The following is a 24,547-nucleotide window of genomic DNA, read 5'->3' on the forward strand; positions in this document are numbered from 1 at the left end:
ACCGGGATTCGAACCTACAATCATAGGTTTCTGGCGTGCCCAAGGGACACAAATCTGAACAGCGAATCGCGGCACCTTAGACGACTGGGCCACCCGTGCCCCCTTGCAGCAATGTACCTATCTTCCTTCATGGTATATGTCATGGAACTCCAGCAATGTACCTATCTTCCTTCATGGTATACGTCATGGAACTCTAGCAATGTACCAATCTTCCTTCGTGGTATACGTCATGGAACTCCAGCAATGTACCAATCTTCCATCAGGTATACGTCATGGAACTCCAGCAAAGTACCTATCTTCCTTCATGGTATACGTCATGGAACTCTAGCAATGTACCAATCTTCCTTCGTGGTATACGTCATGGAACTCCAGCAATGTACCTATCTTCCATCAGGTATACGTCATGGAACTCCAGCAAAGTACCTATCTTCCTTCATGGTATACGTCATGGAACTCCAGCAATGTACCTATCTTTCTTCATGGTATACGTCATGGAACTCTCTCAATATTTATGTCAGAAGTTGCCCCAATATTAAATGCGATATATCAATCATTATGTAACATTGTCCTTATCAAATCTCATCGAAAGTTAAATGCAAAGAAAGTTATCAGCAATTTGCTGTAGTACTTATATCTCAAGTTTAAATAGCAAACAATACAATCCTTACTGATCCTGATGTCATCTATTGACATTTTACATTTATTTTGTCAATAAACAAGGTTTATGTTAGGACACCAAGCTACTTACATTATATGTGTTGAGTGATTCAGCAGAAAGTTTGGACCTTAAAACTCACATTAGACACTGCGTTAGGTGTATCATATTGCAATGGCGATAAAATCACCAAATAGATCAAATAAACAAGCACACCACTCGAAATTTCAAATAAATGTTACGTTACTGGTCCAAACATTGGACATTTGCTTATTGATGAATTATCCTGAAGAAAATGAATGGTTTCCATTAAGTTAATGAATTGCATATACGGTAATTAAACCATTGCGATAAATGTTTTTTTTTTTATTTATTGATGTACGATTTAATTAATAAAGATTGGGTTTTTATTAATGAACGCACTCTGGTCTTTCCACTTTTTATTGTGAGACATTTCACAGTAATGTGAACGTGTGAAGCCCCGTTCTGGTGTCCTCCGTCAGCATATTGATGGAATATTGTTAAAATACGACGTAGAACCATACTCAGACAGTGATGTAAAGCTTAGAGTTTCATCGTATCTTCTTAGGGTATGGCGTCAGGGGATTCGTATCCTTGTATAATACTGTGTGTGGTCATAAGAGTGTGTTTATGTACACTGTATGTGGTCACAGGTGCACCCCTAAGGCGAGACAGAACTTATGACACGTGGATTCGAAAATTAGTTTTTAAGGCTGTAAGGACCATCATTTCTTACATCAAGCTGACACGCCTTGATATAACAAGGCGGCATTCTTACTCACTCACTCACTCACTCACCCACTCACCCACTCTCTCACTCACTCACTCACCAACTCACTCACGTGTTCGCATGGACTGAGTTACATTCGTTGTCAACACTACAGTGTTTAACTTACTCCTACATCAAGCTGACGCGCCTTGATTTACTGCTATACTGTTCAAAGCACTGTAGAGTTCACTGACTCACTCACGTACGTTGTCAACTCTACAGTGTTTACCTGACCCAAACAGAAAGGCATTATCAGCCTTATAACTTCCATCCCCTTATTGAAATACTATATGTAGTCACAAGACGTATACGCTCATTTCGTGTGTCCATAGACTAGGCCGTACACGCATGTATCCCGGTATTGATACAGCCTGATAGTCTCCGTGACCTACCAAACTCGCAGTGTGTATCAAATAGAAGAAAGGACAGCACGTCAGCGGAGCCCTTTAACGTTTTGTCGGTGGTCCGCCGTGTTTTCATACATGATAACACGGCATTCATTAAGATAATACACCCTGATACATTGGAATGCAAACTGTGTTTGCTAATCGTAAGAAAACAAACATGAAAAATAATGACTTGATTTAAATGTTATAAGCAGCGGATTCAGTTAATATTCCGATTTGTAAATAAATTTGTAGTTCAGGCCGAAAGACCGATATTACATAATTATGCAGTTAAACATGTTGTCTAGTGATAGTTACAAAGAGTTTACAAGTCTTCCCGTATTTTAAAGACAAATATGAGCTATTTGGCAATGATTCGTCTAAGACGCCGCACTTCGTTGTGCTCCCTTGGGCACGCCAGAAAATTATGATCGTGGGCTCGAATCCCGGTTCACCCCGATTATGTTTCTAGGTTTGTCACCAGCATGTCCGTGCTGTTGGGTTTCACCAAAGTGGTAAACGTCTGAGACCTGCATCACTTCGGGCCTTCTTTCCACATTAAGCCGACTCGCCATGATATAAATGGAATACCGCTCAACCCGGCGTTAAACCAACTCACTCACTCACTCACTCACTCACTCACTTACTCACTCACTGTACCCGTCCTCGTTCAGCAAAACGATATACTTTCAAGACCTACATTATCGGTATGTCCCACATTAGCCTGACTCACTATCAAAAAGTAAAGTCACGTGAGACAATCATGTCAAGGCCCTGTATGCAGGTATAGGTCATGGGCATATCCCTGTCTGCAATTGACACTCTTTAAGAGAAGGACCCCGATTATGTTTCTAGGTTTGTCAGCACCATACCCGTGCTCGTGGGTTTCACCGAAGTGGTAAACGTCTGAGACCTGCATCACTTCTGGCTTTCCTCCCACATTAAGCTGACACGCCGTGGAGTAACTGGAATACTGTTGAAAGCGGCGTTAAACCCAACTCACTCACTCACATGAGAGAAGGATACATATGAACTTTAACACCGCACTGGTGTTGCAACAGCATAACCTTCACAATCCAATGACACCGAAAGAAATCTCAACTATTAATATAATCGAGGGCCTTGCATATGTTTCATAATTCAATCCTACGTCTACCATAAAGCCTTTATATATAACTCGCATGTACAGTTGACGGGCGCGTAAGATAGATAATTTGATATCGCAATGGGGTCAACACATATATGAATGGATTACGGTATTGAGGCTGCAGGTTATCAGTGGTGATGCTGACTTACAGCTGGGACGTTCAAGAGTCTGTTCAACACAGCAACATCCGTGATCCCCGTGATCCCCGAGATAAAAGATGTTTATAATGTTTCCGACACAATCATGCCTGCTTATCATCATGTTGGTGTGTATGTCTTCCGTGAACACCTTTCAAACGTATAATGATCTTCATAAGTATAATCAAACTTCTAAAACTTCGATTGCACAACGAGGACGCAATACCACAGTGGATAGTCTGCCAGGTTCCTCAAACGTCAACAACAACAGAGATCAAGAACACCTAAAACAATACAATGTTCCCCATTCGTTTGACTACAAGGATGCCTCACAAGGTCCACAAGCTTCATCCACAGAAGCGAACGAGTCGGCAGGAGTACTGCATAGAGTTCTGCGGAATCCCAAGTTGGCTACTATGTTATTGACCGTCATGGGAAAGCAACAAGGAGATGGTATGCAGGGTGTTTTGAAGACTATTGTAAGCAGAGGTTCGAATGGCGAAGAGGCGCCGTTGCTGTCGATGCTGGAGAAGGTGCAGTATTTACTCAGTCCGGAGGGCCTTGAGAGCGAGGACCGATGCACAGCTGACGTCAGCGCCTATCTCCAGGGTGTGGAACAGGGTCAGATGTGGGCCTTGCAAAGTGAGTCTGACACACATTTATGCAATTCGTCACCATATAAGAGTTCAGCTTTGACACATTTTGACGTTAGAAATATGAACTTTAACCCGCAGCACTGCATTCGAATAAGATATTTGGAAGTTGTAATTGTTGAAAGATTCAAATGACAGAAAGGGGAATTTACCGTACACTGGTCTCAAGATTAGTCAAAGGGGAGTAAAATCCTTCCTACAAAGTGCTTGCCAAAAGGAAGCGTTCGTAACATTTCAATTTTCATAACAAAAGAAAAAACTGAATTTTTGTTGCTGAATTAAGGTGATTTTCAGTGATTCATTCATATTATTTTAACCACTATTTTGCCTTTTTCGTCCAATGGAACCTGATAATAAGATATTTTTATTCATATGATTACATCTTACAATGTTTTTACCTTCCAGTACCTGATAGCGTCATAGTTAAAAGTCAAGGATCGGTTTATATTTTTGTGATAAAAATACCAACAAACATAAAATGTGATATAGACAGACAATTAAATATTATCTTGATTGCTTTCTCAGTTTTGTATGTGTTTCTCTCTCACAGTGTTAGACGCATCAGGCAAACCAGGCAGGAGTATTCTCCGAGGAGCGATCAAATTTCTTGGTAACTATGACGAATGTCTGGATGTGTCACACACACTAACCAATGAAAGCACGGGAGAAAGTCATGTGATACAGGGAGGTTATTGTCACTTTCTACTCACAATTCCGCCATCAGTAACCAATGTAACCAACGGCTATGGACCACTTCCGGTACGTGTTTCTCTACAATGACATTATAAACTTTATTTTTGCATACCATCATGTTATTTTTGTTTTGCATGTCTATGCCATGACAGGAAATGCACATCAAGTTCCCCTGTACTCAAATAAATAATTATTCGACACCCATGCTCAAAGTGTTCTAAGTTGTGATAACTTGTGCCCAATCCTTTTCATGAGAATAAAATATGTTTAAACTAAACTAAGTGATGTAAAACTCTTTATACACCCTTCTACCCTCTTCGGGGCGGTCGGGTAGCCTAGTGGTTAAAGCGTTCGCTCGTCACGCCGAAGACCCGGGTTCGATTCCCGACATGGGTACAATGTGTGAAGCCCATTTCTGGTGTCCCCCGCCGTGATATTGCTGGAATATTGCTAAAAGCGGCGTAAAACCATACTCACTCACTCACTCACTCACTCTACCCTCTTCAATGCCATTTGCATTACATTAAGAGAATATTTCAGATCAACCCATACCACATGTTCATACAATGGGACCTGTGTTTACCAAATTCCTGCAATGACAGTCAGGTCAAGGAGGCAGCTTCAAGATGTAAGTCAATTCCTTCAATTCATAAAAAGAAAAGGTCTTTATTATCTAAAATACGTTTTTTTATTTGGCATTACAGTCAGTGTTTTAACTGGTCATAACCAATGCATATACAATATAACAACATCTATAGTAGGATGGTGTTTAGAAAGATCACAACCGTTACAACGTGTAGAATCATACAGACGTGTATTGCAAGTATTTACATGTCACTTATATTGGTTTCATCATGTTTAGTACCTCTGAACGCCACTGGTTCATCTCTGTGGTCGGCCTATTTTTCCAAGGTGACGGACTGGAAGGAAGACGCCAGTGCAGTTACAACAGTGTACGTTCATCATTCACTTGCCATCCATTAATTTATCTCGTTCAGTGATTTATCTTATTTAATAATTATCTAATTTTTACAAACGAAAAGCAATCAGACCACCAATGGAAGTTTGGAAACGTTGCCATGACTGAACCTGCGCCCTACTCTGATGATAGACAAAAGTTTTAAATTGATGCTATTTTACAAGACTTAACATGATAGCGTTTCCGCATGGTTACAATCTTCTTTTTAACCGACATGTATATTTTGCAGGGTTGTCATTTGTTTCATCGTCGCGTTATCCCTTGTGGGAACCCTGTATGATATCATCAGCGCGGAGATCGACCGTTACAGACGTCAACGCTACACTGGCGACATCAACGGTGACAGTGGATCTGAGGCTGGCGCCTACGATAGAGAGGTCATTATGAATGATGACGGTCAACAACGTCAAAACGTTAACAAAGCCATCGAGCGTCCTGGGTTTCAGCGGTTAGAAAACCAAGAGGAGAAACATCAAAATGAAGGTAACACATAGTGGCACGTCACAAAATCGTATAGGTGCCAAACGCATTTTGTTAAAATCGCGAAGGTACTGGTGTTCAACATCATAATGAGGCGGATGTTATATGCAAGGAGTTTTTTATACGTGGCGGTTAATTTTTCTGCGTAATGTCTTCTCGACTGCATCACCAACAATGGCCAAAGTTGACTTCAGAAAATGGTGCCCAAAATAATCTTAGAATCATGATAACCTGCATTCAGCTCAATATTTTCTTATATTCTTTGATATCATTTTTCAAGAATTATTTTAAAATCTAAACGCAATGATTGATACTGATAATACGATACAGAATAATAACGCTTTTGTCCTTGTATCATTCCACGATTGAATAATATTTTCATTTAATTTATTTTATGAGGCGTAAATTCGAAATCATTTCGAAGTTTGAATTTAGAATTGGTTGAATTGGGTTTTTTAAATTTATTTTTTTATTTTACTGACTTAAACAAATCAAAATCTCATTGAATTCGTACACATCATATCAATGTTTCATTCTAAGTTCTTTAACTTTCTTAGAGGTGGTGAGTGAGTTGGTTTTAACGCCGCTTTGAACGGTACTCCAGTCTATTACGGGGTGTCAGCTTACTGTAGGAGGAAAGCCCGAAGTGATGCAGATCTCAGACGTTCATCGCTTCGGTGATACCTACGAACACAAACCGAGAAACATAATCGGGTCTAACCGGGATTCGAGCCCACAATCATAGGTTATTGGCGGAAGGAAGGACTGTTAAAACCTATCAGCATTTTAGCCAAAATGTTCGTCAAGCCAAACCTATTGAAATTTTCAAATTGTTTTTAAAGGTTTTGGGCGTCAACTCCTTCTGTCGTTCTCCGTCAGCAGGAATACAGAGAAGATCCTCAGTACCTCAGTACCTCAGTACCTCAGTACCTCAGTATGTCCATGCTTATGTGTCTTGCCATGGTGGTAGACGTTCTGCACTTGCTTCATGTGCACAGCTTTAGTCAGCTCGGGAAGAATTTGAACGATAACGACGGATGAAAGTTAAACCTATCAGTATTTGAGCTTATCCATTTTAATTATTTTGTTGTTTTTTGGTGTTTTTTAAGGTTTGGGTCGCCAACTCGTCCTGTCGTTCTCCATCAGCAGGAACACCGAAAAAATCCTCAACACCAGAACGGGGGATGGAAACCTAGGCTGTATCCATGGCATACGTGTTCTCAGTATGGCCTGGGTCATCCTCGGACATGCAGTGTCTTGGGATGGACTTGGCAGCTGTGAGTAGATCTCTCTTTGGGTTAATTAAAGCATTGCAAACTATTGGTATTTGTGCTGGGAGATGCATCCATGTGATATTTATCTTATTTTCTGAAATCATTTATAAAGAAACTTCCGATTGAATAGCACGAAAATAACCAACTGATTTGCAAACTGATTTAATGTCTAAATTGTATCATCAATCATTCCCACCAGATGAGAACGTGAGTGATTATGCTGAATGGACGAAAAGATTCACCATGCAGTTCATCATTAATGCCTCTGTCGCAGTTGATACATTCTTTCTGCTCAGGTACATATTTCTCAGTTAATAATTCTCTTCGTGACGTACAATTTACATGTGGAATATTGCTTTTCTGGAATTTTAAACTTTAGTTTAAATCAGAAGTTGTGCTTTTGAAAAACATTTTATTGAAGTTAACATGTTTTTGTTTAGTAGGTGAAATAATAATATATTTATTTTATCTACATAAAATAAAGTCTTCGGTTTTGCAAATCTCATCATAAACATTCGCTTCTTGTCAGTTTTCCTATAACCTTTTTCTAGCGGCTGCCTGTTGACGTTCTTGTTCCTGAGAGAGTGTGAGAAGTCTGCCAGAGGGAAGCCTACAGCCAGACAGATGGTCATCTACTACATCCACAGATGGTGGAGGTGACTATCATTGCCCACGGGCCACATTGGGTATACTGGGATGCGACAGACATAACACATTTAACCTTTTGGAAATGCAAATCGTTAATTTTATATAATCCGTAATTTAATATATCTCGTAAATGTAAGCGACAAAACCCTTCCCCTTACACCAGAGCATGATTATTCTCTCAATACTTAATACTGACCTTACAAAAAGATAATTTTAGACAACGCCGATCAAAAACGAAAATCCTCCAAGGAGACAAAACATCCAATGAGTAACCTCTCCAGTTTCCCAATCCAGAATCTTCTTCCAACAATCTGAGTGAGTAAGTGAGTATGATGTTACGCCGCTTTTAGGAATATTCCAACAATTTCACGACGGGGGACACCAGAAATGGGCTTCACACATTGTACCCGTCTTCGGCGTGACTACGAGGCTACCCTACCGCCCCTTTAACTATCTTATGTAGGATACGTATGAAAAGCAAGCACACATGAAAACCCACCAAGGACTGGTCTCAAGTACCGGTTCTGTGTTTCAGGTTGACCCCTGTATATATGATAATCGTCATGTTCTACTCGGGCTTACTGGACCACCTCATAGACGGACCACTGGCTGAGTCAAAGAACCTCATAGACAAAGACCATTGTCGGGACAACTGGTGGGCCAATCTGCTGTACATCAACAATTTGTATAAGATAGATGAAATGGTAAATGTATTCATTATTGTTTATCATATAATTAAGACATTCTTGTTGTTCAAAATGTTGAATTTGTACAATAACATTTCATAATTAAAGTGTCTACTTTAAAACTGAAACATAAAACAAAAACACATGACACAATGTTATCATGCGGTCGTAATTGTTCATTGAAGAGGGATTAAGCTTAAGTCAATAATCATTCCCACCAAGTTGTGATTCAAGTGCCTCAAACAACACTTTGTTTTCTACTTGCTAACATCTCATTACTTTTATCACCTAATAAATAACCGATTTTTACAGAGCGAATGTATCAGGCTTACACATGGCACCAGTTATATGTTAAGATCTTGGGAAATGTGTAGCACACTATTGGGCACTTTGTTCCTTTTTAGGATTATCTACAAGTACACTCACATTCATACATGTATTCTGTGAGAAACGTTGACAAATCCTTCTCTGCATCTGGCAATATATGTAGTCATCGAGCTCTCATTCCATCTACTGCGGTATTATTGTCTTATTGTGTTTCCTTCCATTCTGACGTATTTAGATCACTTGTTTCCGTCCTCAAGCCTTTAGGTATCGTCGATGGTTCCATTTAAGCATGGCACTTCCATCTGTTTCAGTGTCTTCCAGCTTCCTGGTTTTTGGCAAATGATATGCAGTTTTACGTCGTGGCACCACTGGCGTTACTGCCGCTTGCATTCGGGTAACTAAACACTTTAATCATCTGAGTGTGTGAGTTAGGTACTATGATTTTACGCCGCATTTTGCAATATTTCAGCAATATGACGGAGGGGCACAATAGAAAGTGTTTCCACACATTGTTCCCATGTAATTAAGGAATCGAACCTGGGCCTTCATCTTGACGAATGAACGCTTCAACCACTAGGCTACCCAACGGCCCTTAATCATCTCATATGAATGATGGAATAGTACAGTAACATGAATAAGGTCAATTCAATGCACAGAATTATCGATGAAACATTTTTAGAACATTTTCGAATTGGTATATTTCATTGAAGATCAAAGATTCATGATGCTACATATTTTACAGTTTTGCCTGGCTCGGTTATTGTGTGATATCTGGATTCATTGCTATACATGTTATATCATACGGATATCTGGAATGGCAAACTGGAGGCAGTTCATTGCTTCTGTAAGTATTTACATTACTTAACATCAGCGAAAACGATCATGCTTTGCTTTCATTATTTATCAAGATAAAATGGTTCAAGCTTCAGACACTTCGCTGGGATTCAAAGGAAGAATAGATCCCCAGTACCCGTGCTTGTCGTAACACGTGACAAGAGAGAACTGGGTGATGAGGCTCGATTGACTTGGCTCATTGTGTCAACCATGCGGCTGTGACAAGGAAGATTGCTCATGCTTTCACTCACTGTTTTACTTTGTCTTGATTTGACTGTGTACAGGGGGGCACGCGTGGCTCACTCGTCCACGACGCCGTAATTTGATGTGCAGAGTTGCGTCCCTTGGGCACGCCGGTTCGCTCCGAGATTTCAGGTTTCCAGGTTTGTCAGCTCGTTTGTTTCACCAAAGTGGTAAACGTCTGAGACCTGCAACACTTCGGGCTTTCCTCCCACATTAAGCTGACACACCGCGATGTAACTGTAATACTGTTAAAAGCGGCTTTAAACCAAACTCACTCACTCACTTTATTGATAATGTACATGCCACAGTAATATTGTTGAATGTAGCATTAACATAAAAGCTGTCAAATAGATTATGATATTAGTTGAACTTCCATCAAGAAGGATATATATGAATGATGCTTCATCCAAGGAATGGAAGGGATTTCATGGACAAAGTCTACCGTCTTCCCTGGTGTCGTGTCGGCGTATTCGCCATAGGGATGTTCCTGGGGGTCTTGCTACACAAAACCAAGTGTAAACTCAAGATACGAAGAGTAAGCCATTTATATCCAGTGTATCAATATAGAATACTAAACGAGCTCCTGTGTAATACCAAATTTATGAATCGAGAAAACATACCGGGTCTTGAGTTCGAATGACAATTCTGCCCTGAATTAGGAACCTTTTGTGGCAGTCAAATAAAGTTCAAAGCGGCATTGAAAACCAAACTCCCCCACTAACACTGCTTGTATGAGAGCTCAACGTTGATGTCACTGTAGGTGTAGATGTAGATGGGTGAGGACACTTGTATTTAAAGGAGTCTACTTGTTGCAGTACCTCCTTGTACTGGGGTGGCTGGTATTCCTAGCTGTAGGACTTCTGTGCTCTTACATCACATATGACCAGATGCGAGAGGCGGACAGACAATGGGGCGCCAATACCAGAATCGTCTATGAAACTCTCAGCAGGCCTGGCTGGGCGTTGTTTGTATCTTGGATTATCTTGGTGTGCTGCACACGTAACGGAGGTAAGGTTTCTCTGAGTGAGTGAGTGAGTGAGTGAGTGAGTGAGTGAGTGAGTGAGTGAGTGAGTGAAAACTGTTCAAATTGAGCAGACAAAAGTTAACATGGAACCCATATCGAGCCACGTTGAAAACACACGAAGATATACACCAATAGAGCATTGTATCTCAGATATGATATATCAGAAAGAGTGATGTATCTTATCTGTAAGTGAGTGAGTGAATGAATATGGTTTTACGCCGCTTTTAGCAATATTCCAGCAATATCACGGCGGGGGACACAAGAAATGGGCTTCACACATTGTACCCATGTCGGAAATCGAACCCGGGTCTTCGGCGTGACGAGCGAATGCTTTAACCACTAGGCTACCCGATCGCCCCTTATATGTAAGCAAGGTGTCTGTCATTGTTCTTAAACTTCTAAATGAAAAAGGAGGGGAAAGATAACTTAGTGGTTAAAGCGTTCGCTCGTCAAGCCGAATGCCCAGGTGCAATGTGTGATGCCCATTTCTGGTGTCCCTCGCCGTGATATTGCTTGAATATTGCTAAAAGCGGGGTGAACCCATATTCACTCACTCCACATAAAAATGTCTTCATTCCCACCGTTTGGTTACGTTTCTTCTTTTTGACCCTGTTATTCTTGCAAAACATATATAAATGCCTTTGAGATGTCACTATGAGTTTGACATTCGAACTGTAGTGTACTTACTAAGTATAGGGCGACAGGAGACATTCGCCCAAACACAAACACTCAGTGATAGAAACTTATCGGAGACATAATGACTAATTGTGCGGATGATCCACGAGTAAACCATGATATCCACCAAACTGTCCTACGTATGACACGATCTGTGATGAAAGAAGACAGTCTGAGAGCGGCCATATTGGATTGATATGTTGTAGTAGAATATTATAAAGTCTATAAGTGATGATGGAATTAAACTGATATGATCGTTTTAGTTTATGCATGTTGTCAGACAGGTGAATTGATTTGAATACATTATCATTTATATATAAACATAACAGAAACCTAGTTATTATTTTAAGTAAAAGGGATGATAATTTAAAAATCTTTCTATCGCTAACTTCCACTGCCTACATTCGTGTTTTAATACTATATCGTTTATTGCAGGTGTTATCAACAGCATCCTCTCCTGGTCTGCTTGGATTCCTCTGGGTAGATTGACGTACGGAGCCTATCTGAACCACACAGTCTTGTTGTCCTATACAGAGGTCTCTGTAAGGTCTCTGAGATATGCTGATGTAGTGTTTGTGGTAGGTAGAATCAGTACCTGCAACGCCTGAACTCTCAAAATGTGTGAGTGAAGGAGTGAGTTTGAAGCTGCTTGTAGCAATAGTTCAGTCACGCCTTCACCCATTTTATTCATGTGGGAATCGAACAAGGGTCGGTTGATATAACGGGGCAACGCGTTAACCACTTGGCCACCCAAAAGTTGCCAAAATGTACATAAGGACAAGTAAATGTTCAGCAGAACTACTTCAAAGAGAAATATTTTCCAGCACATATTAGCCTGTTGGTTAAAGCGTTCGCTTGTCGATCCGAAGGCACGGGTTCGATTCCCCACATAGGTACAATGTATGAAGCCCATTTCTGGTGTCCCTCGCCGTGATTTTGCAGAAATATGGCTAAAGCGGCGTCAAACCTCACTCACTCACTGTATCCAGGGTAATCATTGTATCCCAGAGCACCCACTCACGCACGCACGCAGTTTCCTTTTTTTCGTCAATTGGAAGCTGTGCGTCCGCCTGACCATGCACCTGCTAGAGGTTGACACCAGTTCGTTTGTTAATTTCTTGTTTAACGCCGCAATATTCCAGTTATATGACGGTGGTCAGTAATTAATCGAGTCTGGACCAGACAATCCAGTGATTGATACCATCAGCATAGATCTACCAAATTGGGATACGATGACATGCATTAACCACGTCAGGGAGCCTGACCACCCGATAACGTCGGTCGCCTCTTACGACAAGCTTGGGTTGCTGTAGACCTATTCTAACCCGGATCATCACGGATAATCAATGTATCGCAGAGCACCATCCCTAGATTTTGGTATCAGAACCAAGAGCATGGCACATCATGCGACTGACTCCCGCCAGGCCGAGGCTGTGGAACTTCTGGCCAGGGCCACATCATGCGGCTTCGTGACTTGAGTTCAACACACACCCCATCCCAAACAGGAGCAGCAATTCCTGTATTGAAAATAGTATCTGACCAGATACGGCTAAACCAGCGATGGAGAACGGTTCAGTCAAGATTATTCTGCATCGAGTCAAGATTACCGACCTCAAAATGGATGTTTTTTCTCATCAACTGCATGAGGGCGGTGGGGTAGCATAATGGTTAAAGCGTTCGCTCGTTAGGCTGATTCCCGACATTGGTACAATGTGTGAAGCCCATTGAATGTCGCTGCGGTGGCAGCGTAATGATGTGTGCGGTTATATGCATAACCGGTAGCACAAATCGGGTACAAGTGCAAAGCAGCTGCATTTTGTACCCCTTGTTAATTATGCTAAATAGTTTTTATCCAGTATAAATCTGGCAATTACGAGGGCCATGAGAGCTGTTGTCAATTGTGGTTCCGTTGGGATGCTATGACTTGTTCATTACAATCAATTTGTGTTTTTACAGAGCTACCACTACATAGGGACATTTGCCGTCTCCTTCGCCCTGTCGTTCATCACCTGTGTGTTGGTGGAGTCTCCATGCCTCGGTCTGGAGAAGGTGGTCCTTACCAGACTAAGCCTCAAGAAGTAGGCATGACAAAGAATGATGCACGTTAACCTCACGGAACGTAGTGTTGGAATTATAATATAAGGACAGCGATCAAAATATATTTTACTGTAATTTAAGAGCGTTTATCTGCATTGCCCAGCTTCACCTAGACCTTTCCCTCTCAAAAATAACGTCCTCCAATATACGACGTCATCAAGTTGCGAGAGCGCATGTTCGAATCTCCAGAAATGACGTCATGATGGAACAATGGTTTATCGTGAAATAAACCACACTTCGTTCTTCATTGTTCTTTGCGAACATGTGTTATATATATGATTTCCTTTGACATACAAGTGATCCGACAGCACCTGTTGTTTGTTTTGAAACATTCTTGTTGCTTGTTCGTAATGCTGTGAGGGTAGCTGTTGACGCTTTTAATACTACTAATGCAATTGACAGTGGCTGACAACAAGAATGAGCATTCGTACTCTGCCGGCCCAGCTGACAGAGAGAGACACGCACGCACGCACGCACGCACGCACGCACGCACGCACGCACGCACGCACGCACGTACAACACCTACTGAGTAATGGCCATCAATCAGTGCTACTTTCAGTGCTTATAAAGAATCTTAATATTTCTATAACATATATATATATGTCTTTGTGCGCATAAACTTGACATAAATAAACTAGAAGTTCAGTATCTACAGTTTCTTATGTACAGTGACCTACATATATAATGAACACGCTTACAACGAACTGACTAATATAACCAACTATTTCTTGGTCACGTTCATTTGCTGTATACATGTTGTACATATGCTTGTAACGAACTATGGTTATGATACATTAAAATGAGTGGTCCCTTAGAGTTCGTTATAACCGTACATTATTGTATACATCTTCATATAAGTACCTAAAGTACAAGATTACTTTTCTACTTTTCTTGGATCACTCTATTCTAATACTTAGGTAACATCGGGTAGACCAGTCAGTGCCTTCAGCCATGACGGATGCTGATTTGATGTGTGTGACAAGTGGGACGTGTAACTAACGGGTTTTGGTTTGGTTTGTTGTTTAACGCCACACTCAGCAACATTCCAGCTATATGACGGCGGTCTGTAAATAATCGAGTCTGGACCAGACAATCCAGTGATTGGCACCATGAGCATCTGTCAACGCAATTGGGATACGATGACATGCATCAACCAAGTCAGCGAGCCTGACCACCCTATCCCGATAGTCGCCTCTTACGACAAGCAAAGTTCCCTTTTTTCGGCAAGCATGGGTTGCTGAAGACCTAGTCTACCCCGAATCTTCACGGGTCGTAACAAATGGGGGGATACCATGTACACCTCACGGTGTAACTGGATAATAATTGTCTAGTGAATGTGCTGCAATTACACATAAGATTTAACTTATGTACACAGTTACCATAAAAAGACAAGAATTGAAGGTTTGGCAAACCTATTAATGCTACTGGGATAATTTGAGGGAGAAAGAGATAATGTGCTAGCGAGCACAAGGGTCGGAATGTTGCTCGCGTGGAGGACGCCACCTGGTAGTAAGGGGCAGTAACTCTACTATCGTGGGCACACACGTTCTTAAGATAGTTTGGTGCATGGACGAATACTCTGTTAACACTGTCCACACTGTTAAAACAGTTGTATCCAAATAAACAACACACAGAAGGTCGGTGGATTCATCTCCAGCTGCGTCAAACACAACATTATGATGTGGTACTTCTTGTTTCCCTGCTTTGCGTTCGACATTAAGGGTCCGCTTGGAGTCAGTATACTGTGTCTGAGTGGGGTATCATGATAAACTGCGACATATGTTTACACACGTGTGTGTATGCACGTCGCTATTTGCGTGCAATAATCTTGAAAGTGGCGTTAAACCCCGTTTCACCTCCCCTTAATTAACCATGAACTTATGGTTGTGTATCATATATTATTGTTCAGTAGCTCACCTGGTTCGTGGATGTAATGAACAAGACAGCACCTACTGCGCATGTTAATCTAAGGGGCAATGTGACCTCTCTCACCAGTAATCAATTTACGTGAATTATTTGCTAGTTGTTTAATGCCACACTGAACAATACTCCAATCACATGAACGCATATGGCTTGCGTATATTGCCAGTGACGCATGCAGTTTGTATAATCACAATATAGGACAGGCTGTGTAGAATATAATACGCTCTCTGCATGAGATGTTTCGGGTCTAATTGAACTAACAGCAGGCAAGTTACCCACCCTTTGGGAGTGGAGATAAAACTAAGTGTGACCATAGCGTCTGTGGCATTGTGTTTCACCATCACTTGATGTCGAGCCAAACAAATGACATGAGTCAAGGCTAAAGGTATCGGTGAAAAGTTTACATTACAGTCCAGATGTTATCGTAAAGACTTGACTTATAACTTCTTATTAGTATTATGATACTAAGATTCTAAGTCATCAGCGGTATTAGGGAAGCTGGTATTCGGTGTAACGTTGGTGTGTCAACTCTTCTCCAATATATATAATATGATTTTATCAACACAGTCATCAACATTTATCATCGTTTTGGTGTGTATATGTTCAGTGAACACGATCCAAATGCATAATGAACTTCATATGCTCAGTGGAAGTTACAATAGCAATTCGACTGCACATCAAGGCGGCATTATCACACAGGATAGTCAGATATCTTCAGGTGGTCGGCCAAGTTCTTTAAACTTAAAGGACGAACGGTATGAGGAACCTACGGATCAACTGCATTTTGTTCCCAACCCGTCTGAACACATGAACACCTCTCAAGGTCCACGCGCGAATGTGTTGGCGGGAATGTTGCAATCAACTCTGCTGAATCCACAGTTGATTTCCATCTTAAGGTCAGTGATTGGAAACAAACATGGAAAAAGTGTTAAAGATATCTCGAAGACTATTATAAAGAAAGGTTCGAGTAGCGAAGAGACGCCGTTGCTGTCGACGTTGGAGAAGGTGTTGGCAGATGTGCAGTATTTACTGAGTCCGGAAGGACTTGAGAGCGAGGACCGATGTACAGCTGACGTCAGCGCCTATCTCCAGGGTATTGGGGAGGGTCAGATGTGGGCCTTGAAAAGTGAGTCATTCTGTCACAAATCCAACTCATACATTTCCAAATTTGACGCATATGTGACTGAAATGATGTCTGACGCAATTCCTTATTTTGAGTCGTACTATATGCCTTTGCTTTTATTGTGACGGGTGCCACCGGCGAACACTGGTATCATCACTATTTGATAGTGATTCATGAATACATGCTATGATCTAGTCGGAATCGAACAATTTCATGATTATGAAAGGATCTTTTCTTGCTTTTATTTCCATTACGTTATATTATTGTTAACGAAACATATTTGAACTACGCTTTGGTAGTGGTGATTCTGAAAGAGTGAAACAGCTTGAGTCAAACTGACATATGTCGACTCATCACAAGCATGCCCCTAGGAATTAGTGCATGTCTGGCCAACAGGGGTTATTTCAAGATCTGTCTTGAAGATTCACAATATACCCTACGTTTTTGGCATACATAGTTTAACCCGAATCACACATTGCAGCGGTATTCATTTAAAAAGCAGTCTTTACTGAAAATGCAATATGACAATACTATCTACATTGAAATACTTGTTGAGGACTTTGTTTATTAGGTAAGTGTTTCTCTGTTACAGTGCTAGATGCATCAGGCAAACCAGGCAAAAGTATTCTACGGGGAGCCACGAAATTTCTTGGTAACTATGATGAATGTCTGGATGTGTCACACACACTAACCAATGAAAGCACGGGAGAAAGTCATGTGATAAATGGAGGCTACTGTCACTTCCTTCTCACAGGCCCTGAAGCAATCACCAATATTACCAACATGCATGAACAATTTACGGTACGTGTTTCCCTTCGATAAAATCTTTCTAATTTCATTATAATAATCTTATCAAACGTTTCACAAACTCTATGATCAGTCATAACTCTCCATAGCACATAGTGGGTACGGGTCGTCCAGTCGTCTAAGGCGCCGCGATCGGCTGTGCAGAGTTGCGTCCCTTGGGTACGCCAGAAACCTATGATTGTAGGTTCGAATTCGAGGTTTGTCAGCACCATACCCGTGCTCGTGGGCTTCACCGAAGTGGTAGACGTCTCAGACCTGCACCATTTGGGGCTTTCCTCCCACATTAAGCTGACACGCCGTGATATAACTGGAATACTGTTAAAAGCGGCGTTAAACCCAACTCACTCACTCACTTCAGTAGCAGGAAATGATCATACTCAGTTATGTCCCCTTAGATCAACAAAATAACATGGCGTTGAATTTATCAAGTTAGGAAACCATGTTTAAAGTCAAGTCAAATCAGAGCATCCTATTCCTCGCCACTCCAAAAAAATTAATGACACTCCCTGTCTCCTGAGAGTCATATAAGGTCACAAAAGGTCATATATATTACATTGAGAGAATACATTTGCAGACAGATCAACGCCACGTATTTATACAATGGGACCTGTGTCTACCAAATTCCTGCAATGACAGTCAGGTCACAGAGGCAGCTTCAAGATGTGAGTTTAATCCTCAATGCCTATGTTCTCACAACTCATAAAAGGAAAAGTATAATATTACATAATCGATCATTTTTTGTATAACATGTATTCATAGTTTTCGTTTGGGCAATACTGCCAGTAGTTATGACTTAGTCTAGTTGTAAGCAATGCATATGCAATATTATGATTTATTGCCTACGAGGGCAAACATATCGGGGTTCACAAAAATCACATGTGCCCTAGAGTCATATCACGTCAGGGGACAACAATGTATTGTTTTCGTCATCCGGGCGGCATTGCTGACGTCATTATTGTGACGTGAGGTCGGAATTACGTCACACTAGAAACGACATCATAGCTGAAGATTGTTGACGTCATTCGACAAATTGTGGTTCCGCTGATGTTGCGACTTACAGTCCTTATAGGTAAACACTAAAATTCGACTCTCTATGTAGACATCTTCTTCGCTAATAAATAGATAATTATTCGATGTTTACGACACTCGTGCCTCGCTCTCGCTCGGGAAATACCGGAATCTTGACACTCGGGTCGTAAACATAGTATGACATGAACACTCATATAATATCCTCTATATCCACAATGACACCGTAACAAATTATACATCATATAGAGGTGTATAGCAATTATTTGATATGTATACTATCCTATGTTACTAATCCTCTGTAGTACCTCTAGACGCTAATGGTACATCTCTGGTGTCAGCTTTTTTCACCAAGATGTCAGACTGGAAGGAAGACTCTGGTGCTGTGGCAACAGTGTAAGTTCATCACCAATTTGCCATTCATTGAGATTCATTTATTGCATAAAGGATATGATTTATAAGCGCTGACAAAAGTGTTATATGCCTGCTTTGGTGCCAGACTTTCGTTGGAAAATGCTACGGAACTGTTTTACATTATGTCTTCTTCAAACTGGCGTGTACATTTTGCAGGGTGGTCATCTGTTTCATCGTTGCGTTATCTCTTGTGGGGACACTGTATGACATCATCAGCACAGAGACAAATTGTCACAGACGCGTCCGCTATAATGGAGACATCGACGGCGACAGTGATAGATACGCCTTTGTGAATGATGATGGTTTGCTACCTAAAATCGTTCACGACGAAAATGAACATCTAGGATTACACGAGTTGGAAAAGCAAGAGGAGCAAGAACACGGTGATGAAGGTAATGTGTGGGTTTCGAGAATTGAGGACGTCAAATCATTCTTCAACTTCATCATTTATTCATATTCTAACAGATTCTTGTTTTGTGAAGGTTGCCCTTGCCACAAAATACTAAGGTAGCCCTGTCCGCTCGATTGACTGCAAAATAATGCAGAAACGTCTATGAATATACTAATATTTAGACGCAAATATGAAAATAAACGGTCACTTTAATAATGTCTTACTTGCATTTAATTGCATAATTACCGTTTTATAACCTCTACGGTCACCCGCTCACAGCACAGTCTCTTGCACATAGCGATACAAAAAAGAAAGAAAAAAAAGTTCCCTTTACAACTTAAATGAAGACCGCTTAAATATAAAACTAATTCAAACAATTAATCAGAATCCAACATAATGTGTACCAGCAGTATCAATCAGACCGTCAGTGTAAGGGGTTGACGTGGTACGATAATGATCAGTTGTGGCATGTCACAATATTATATGGACGCAAAAGAAACACTTTATGAAACAGGTCATTGAAAGGCATTTAGAAGTGAGAAGAGAATTTGTGGATTTTAAATTCTTTATTATGTGGAACACAACGTTTCGGAGTATATGTTTCCTCCTTCATCACCTGATGAAGGAGTAAACATATAGTCCGAAACGTTGTGTTCCTCATAATAAAGAAGAATCTTTATCTAAGCTACCTTGTGGTAAGGTCAATATCATGTAATGACATAATGATCACGCCAAATAACTATTGATAGAGTTTTCTCGCTTTTACTAAAGCGTTAGGGGGGAAATAAGGAATATGTAAAATAACGATTTTACCTGATGAAGGAGTAAGCATATAGTCCGAAACGTTGTGTTCCTCATAATGAAGAAGAATTTTTATCTAAGCTACCTAGTGGTAAGGTCAATATCATGTAATGACAGAATGATCCCGTCAAATATTTATTGGAAGAGTTTTGTCGCTTTTACTTAAGAGCTAAGGGGAAATAAGAAATATGTAAAATAACGATTTTACGTTTTGTGTTCCTCATAATAAAGAAGTTGACATCCATAAATTCTCTTGCATATTGATAAAATAGTTGAAAGGTGCGAATAGTTCTTATCTGGTACATTCGAAGTGAGCCAAATGTGTTTTGTAGTACAATCTTTTGCCACCAAGTAAGTAAAGTGTGGCTGTTAGTTGACTGTGTAATGTGGTTTCGTCAGCATTGCAAATAATGACAAAGTTGAGTGCAAAAACGTTGTAGTGCAGTTTGTGTCAAATTCTTAAAACTTTGATTTTCCTTTCTTTTTTGAGAATTGTTTTGATATCTAAATGCCATTATTACAGATGTATCCTTGCGAAATATCTAATGTTTGAGCTTTTATTGGTTTATGAGATGGTTCCATTTGCATTTGCATTTCAGCGCATTGCGGCTTCTGAGGAATAAAATATAAAAAAATCAACATTCAAAGCTGCTGCATATCAGTGGTTCACATTAGCTTATAAGGAAGATTCTCAAGAATTTTTCACAATTTCACCCCAGAACTTTTGAATTTATATCCATGTTTATATGTCTTGCCATGACGGTAGGCGCCCTGCACTACTTTCATGTGCATTGCTTTAGTCAGTTCGGGAAGAATTTGAACGATAACGACGGATGAAGGTTAATCCTATCAGTGTTTTAGCTTATCCATTTTAATTATTTTGATTTTTGTGTATTTAAAGGTTTTGGTCGCCAACTCCTCCTGTCGTTCTCCGTCCGTAGGAACACTGAAAAGATCCTCAACACCAGGACGGGGGATGGAAACCTGGGCTGTCTCCATGGCATCCGCGTCCTCAGTATGGCCTGGGTCATCCTCGGACATGTAACATCTCGGGGTGGATTTGATAGCTGTGAGTATAGTATGTCATAAACTAGTCATATTTTCCTACTGTGCCGCTGCAGCAGTTTGAATAGATCCCTCATTAATAGATCCCTGCAACTGAACTGGGATGTGGCCACCATTAACGGTATGATTGTGCCATCAGGCTGCGACCATTTCAAATGTGACACAATTTTGCAACATTCTTTGATACCTTATCACTCTTTCAGCCATTCGTTTGCCTCCACCACACCTCAGTCCACTTAACAGGACGCGGTTTTCGTTTATTCAGTGACCGTCTCCGTGGTCTAGTGGTAGAGCGTCCGCCCGGAGAGCGGAAGGTCAGGGGTTCGATCCCGTCATACCAAAAGACGTTTAAAGACGGTACTTGTTTTTACCCTGTCTCGGCATAAAGGGGCTAAAACAAGGTCTTGCTCGGAGTCAGTGTACTGTGTCTGAGTGGGGTATTCATCTTAAACTGCGGCATGGTATATCAGTGGGCTAACACTATAAGTCGGCAATAATGTGCAATAATCTTGGACGCGACGTTAAACCCAATTTAACCCCACCTCGTTTATTCAGTTTTCGTATTTCGTCTTTCCTCCGTGTTTCTCTTTCTATACTATAGTGTAAATGGCTGATGCTGCAAGTAATATCACAACTCATTTGGATTAATTAAAGCATTGCAAACTATTGGTATGTGTCATGGAAGATGCATCAGCATTATATTTATCTTATTTTCTGAAATCATTTGTAAATAAACTTCCGATTGAATAGTACGAAAATAACCAACTGATTTGCCAACTGTTTTAACGTCTTAATCATGTCTTTAATCTTTCCCATTAGATGAGAACGGGATTGATTATGCTGAATGGACGAGAAGATTCACCATGCAGTTCATACTAAATGGCACATTGGCAGTTGATACATTCTTTCTGCTCAGGTACTTCGATTTAGCTAATAAATATCTTTGTAAAGTATAATTTACATATGAAATATTGCTTAACTGGAATTTTAAACTTTAATCTGACTCCGAATTTTTGCCTTGAAAAAACCCGTTTTATTTAAGTTAACATTTTTTTGTTTGGTAGGAGAATTAAAAATAATAATAGGTTATGTTATCTACATAAATGAAGATATCGGTTTGGCAAATCGTAGCAGATCATAAACATTCGCTTCTTGTCAGTTTACCTATAAACTTTTTCTAGCGGGTGCTTGTTGACGTTCTTGTTCCTGAGAGAGTGTGAGAAGTCCGCCAGAGGGAAGCCTACAGCCAGACAGATGGTCATCTACTACATCCATAGATGGTGGAGGTAAGTATCATTGCCCAAAAGGGACAGTGTGTATGGGAGGACTTTACCTTTCCAAATGTGTGAGATGTGGCGCCTGGCACAATGGCAGGGACCCGATTACCACATTGGGTTTGTGATTGTTTGTTTGTTGTTTAATGCCGCACTCAGCAATATTCAAGCTATATGACTGCGGTCTGTAAGTAATCGAGTCTGGACCAGACAATCCAGTGATTGACATCATGACCATCGATCCACGCAATTGGGATACGATGACATGCAGAAACCAACTCAGCGAACCTGACCACCCGATCCCGTTAGTTGCCTCTTACGACAAGTATAGTCGCCTTTTACGGCAAGCATGGGTTGCTGAAGACCTATGTTACCCCGGATCTTCATGGGTCGGGTAAATGTGAGACGCGACAGACATAACACATTCAACGTTTGGAAATACGTATTATTCATGTAAATCGTTATTTTACATATTCCTTATTTCCCCCTATCTCGTAAGTAAAAGCGGGAAAACTCTTCCAATAATTATTTGGCGTGATCGTCCTGTCATTACATGATATTGACCTTACCACAAGGTAGCTTAGATAAAAGTTCTTCTTTATTATGAGGAACACAACGTTTCGGACTATATGCTTACTCCTTCATCTGGTAAAATCGTTATTTTGTATTTTCCTTATTTCCCCCTAAATAAGATAAAATCTCTTCCAAGTTCACAAACATCAAAAGAGTAAATGTACAGCCTTTGTCCGACCATGTGTTTATTCACTGCCAACTCAAAATAGTACACATCGACGTCTATATAATAGCTGATATTTGTAACCGATCCCCTGGTCCAGTTATTTATTCAAAAAAGTTGCTGTCACATTCTTATTGAGGCTCAGTACAAAGAGGAAGGACGAAAACCCACCAAGGACTGGTCTCAAGTACCGGTTCTGTGTTCCAGGTTGACCCCTGTATATATGATAATCGTCATGTTCTACTCGGGCTTACTGGACCACCTCATAGACGGACCACTGGCTGAGTCAAAGAACCTCATAGACAAAGACCACTGTCGGGACAACTGGTGGGCCAATCTGCTGTACATCAACAATTTTGTTACGATAGATGAAATGGTAAATGTACTCATTATTGTTTATTATATAATGCATACAATCTTCTGATTGTAATTCAAAATGTTGAATTTGTAAGAATAACGTTTTGTAATTAAATCCTACTTTGGAACTGGAACATAAAGCAAAAACACATGACACAATGTCATCATGCGGTCGTAATTGTTCATTGAAGAGGGACTAAGCTTAAGTCAATAATCATTCCCACCAAATGTGATTCAAGTGCCTCAAACAACACTTTGTTTTCTACTTGCTTACATCTCATTACTTTTATCACCTAATAAATAACCGATTTTTGCAGAGCGAATGTATCAGGCTTACACGTGGCACCAGTTATATGTTTAGATCTTGGGAAATGCAGCACACTATTGAGCATATTGTTCCTGTTTAGGATTTTCTACAAGTCCACTGACATCCATACATGTATTCTGTGAGAAAAGTTGATAAATCCTTCTCTGCATCTGGCAATATATGTAGTCATCAAGCTGTCATTCCAACTACTGCGTAATGTCCAAACCACGCTTACGAAATTGTGTTATTGTTGTTTCCTTTCATTCTGACGTATTTAGATCACTTGTTTCCGTCTTCAAGCCTTTGGATATCGCCGATGGCTAATTTTAATCATGGCGCACACGTCTGTTTCAGTGTTTTCCAGTTTCCTGGTTTTTAGCAAATGATATGCAGTATTACGTGGTGGCACCACTGGCGTTACTGCCGCTTGCATTCGGGTAAATAAACACTTTAATCATCTGAGTGAGTAGGTTAGGTACTATATTTTTACGCCGCCTTCAGCAATATTTCAGCATTATCACGGCGGGGGACATCAGGAATTGTCTTCACACATTGTATCCATGTAGGGAATCGAACCCTGGGCCTTCGTCTTGAC

At 40.6% G+C, this 24,547-nt stretch overlaps 1 protein-coding gene across 1 annotated transcript; it reads left to right on the forward strand.

The window, feature by feature from the left end:
* The first annotated feature begins 3,118 nt into the window (after window positions 1-3,118).
* On the forward strand, window positions 3,119-14,038 carry LOC124152671 (nose resistant to fluoxetine protein 6-like). The gene is made up of 15 exons (XM_046525705.2): window positions 3,119-3,757; window positions 4,319-4,527; window positions 5,002-5,089; window positions 5,324-5,414; window positions 5,670-5,923; window positions 7,030-7,197; window positions 7,394-7,490; window positions 7,746-7,850; window positions 8,378-8,546; window positions 9,167-9,249; window positions 9,598-9,699; window positions 10,344-10,467; window positions 10,748-10,940; window positions 12,067-12,209; window positions 13,588-14,038. Exons 1-15 carry the CDS (start codon window positions 3,196-3,198, stop codon window positions 13,711-13,713), a joined length of 2,514 nt encoding a protein of 837 aa, XP_046381661.2. The 5' UTR covers window positions 3,119-3,195; the 3' UTR covers window positions 13,714-14,038.
* The last annotated feature ends 10,509 nt before the right edge of the window (window positions 14,039-24,547 follow it).

Source organism: Haliotis rufescens, unplaced genomic scaffold (genome assembly GCF_023055435.1).
Source record: "Haliotis rufescens isolate VD_foot unplaced genomic scaffold, xgHalRufe1.0.p SCAF_4, whole genome shotgun sequence".
Taxonomy (NCBI): Eukaryota; Metazoa; Mollusca; class Gastropoda; order Lepetellida; family Haliotidae; genus Haliotis; species Haliotis rufescens.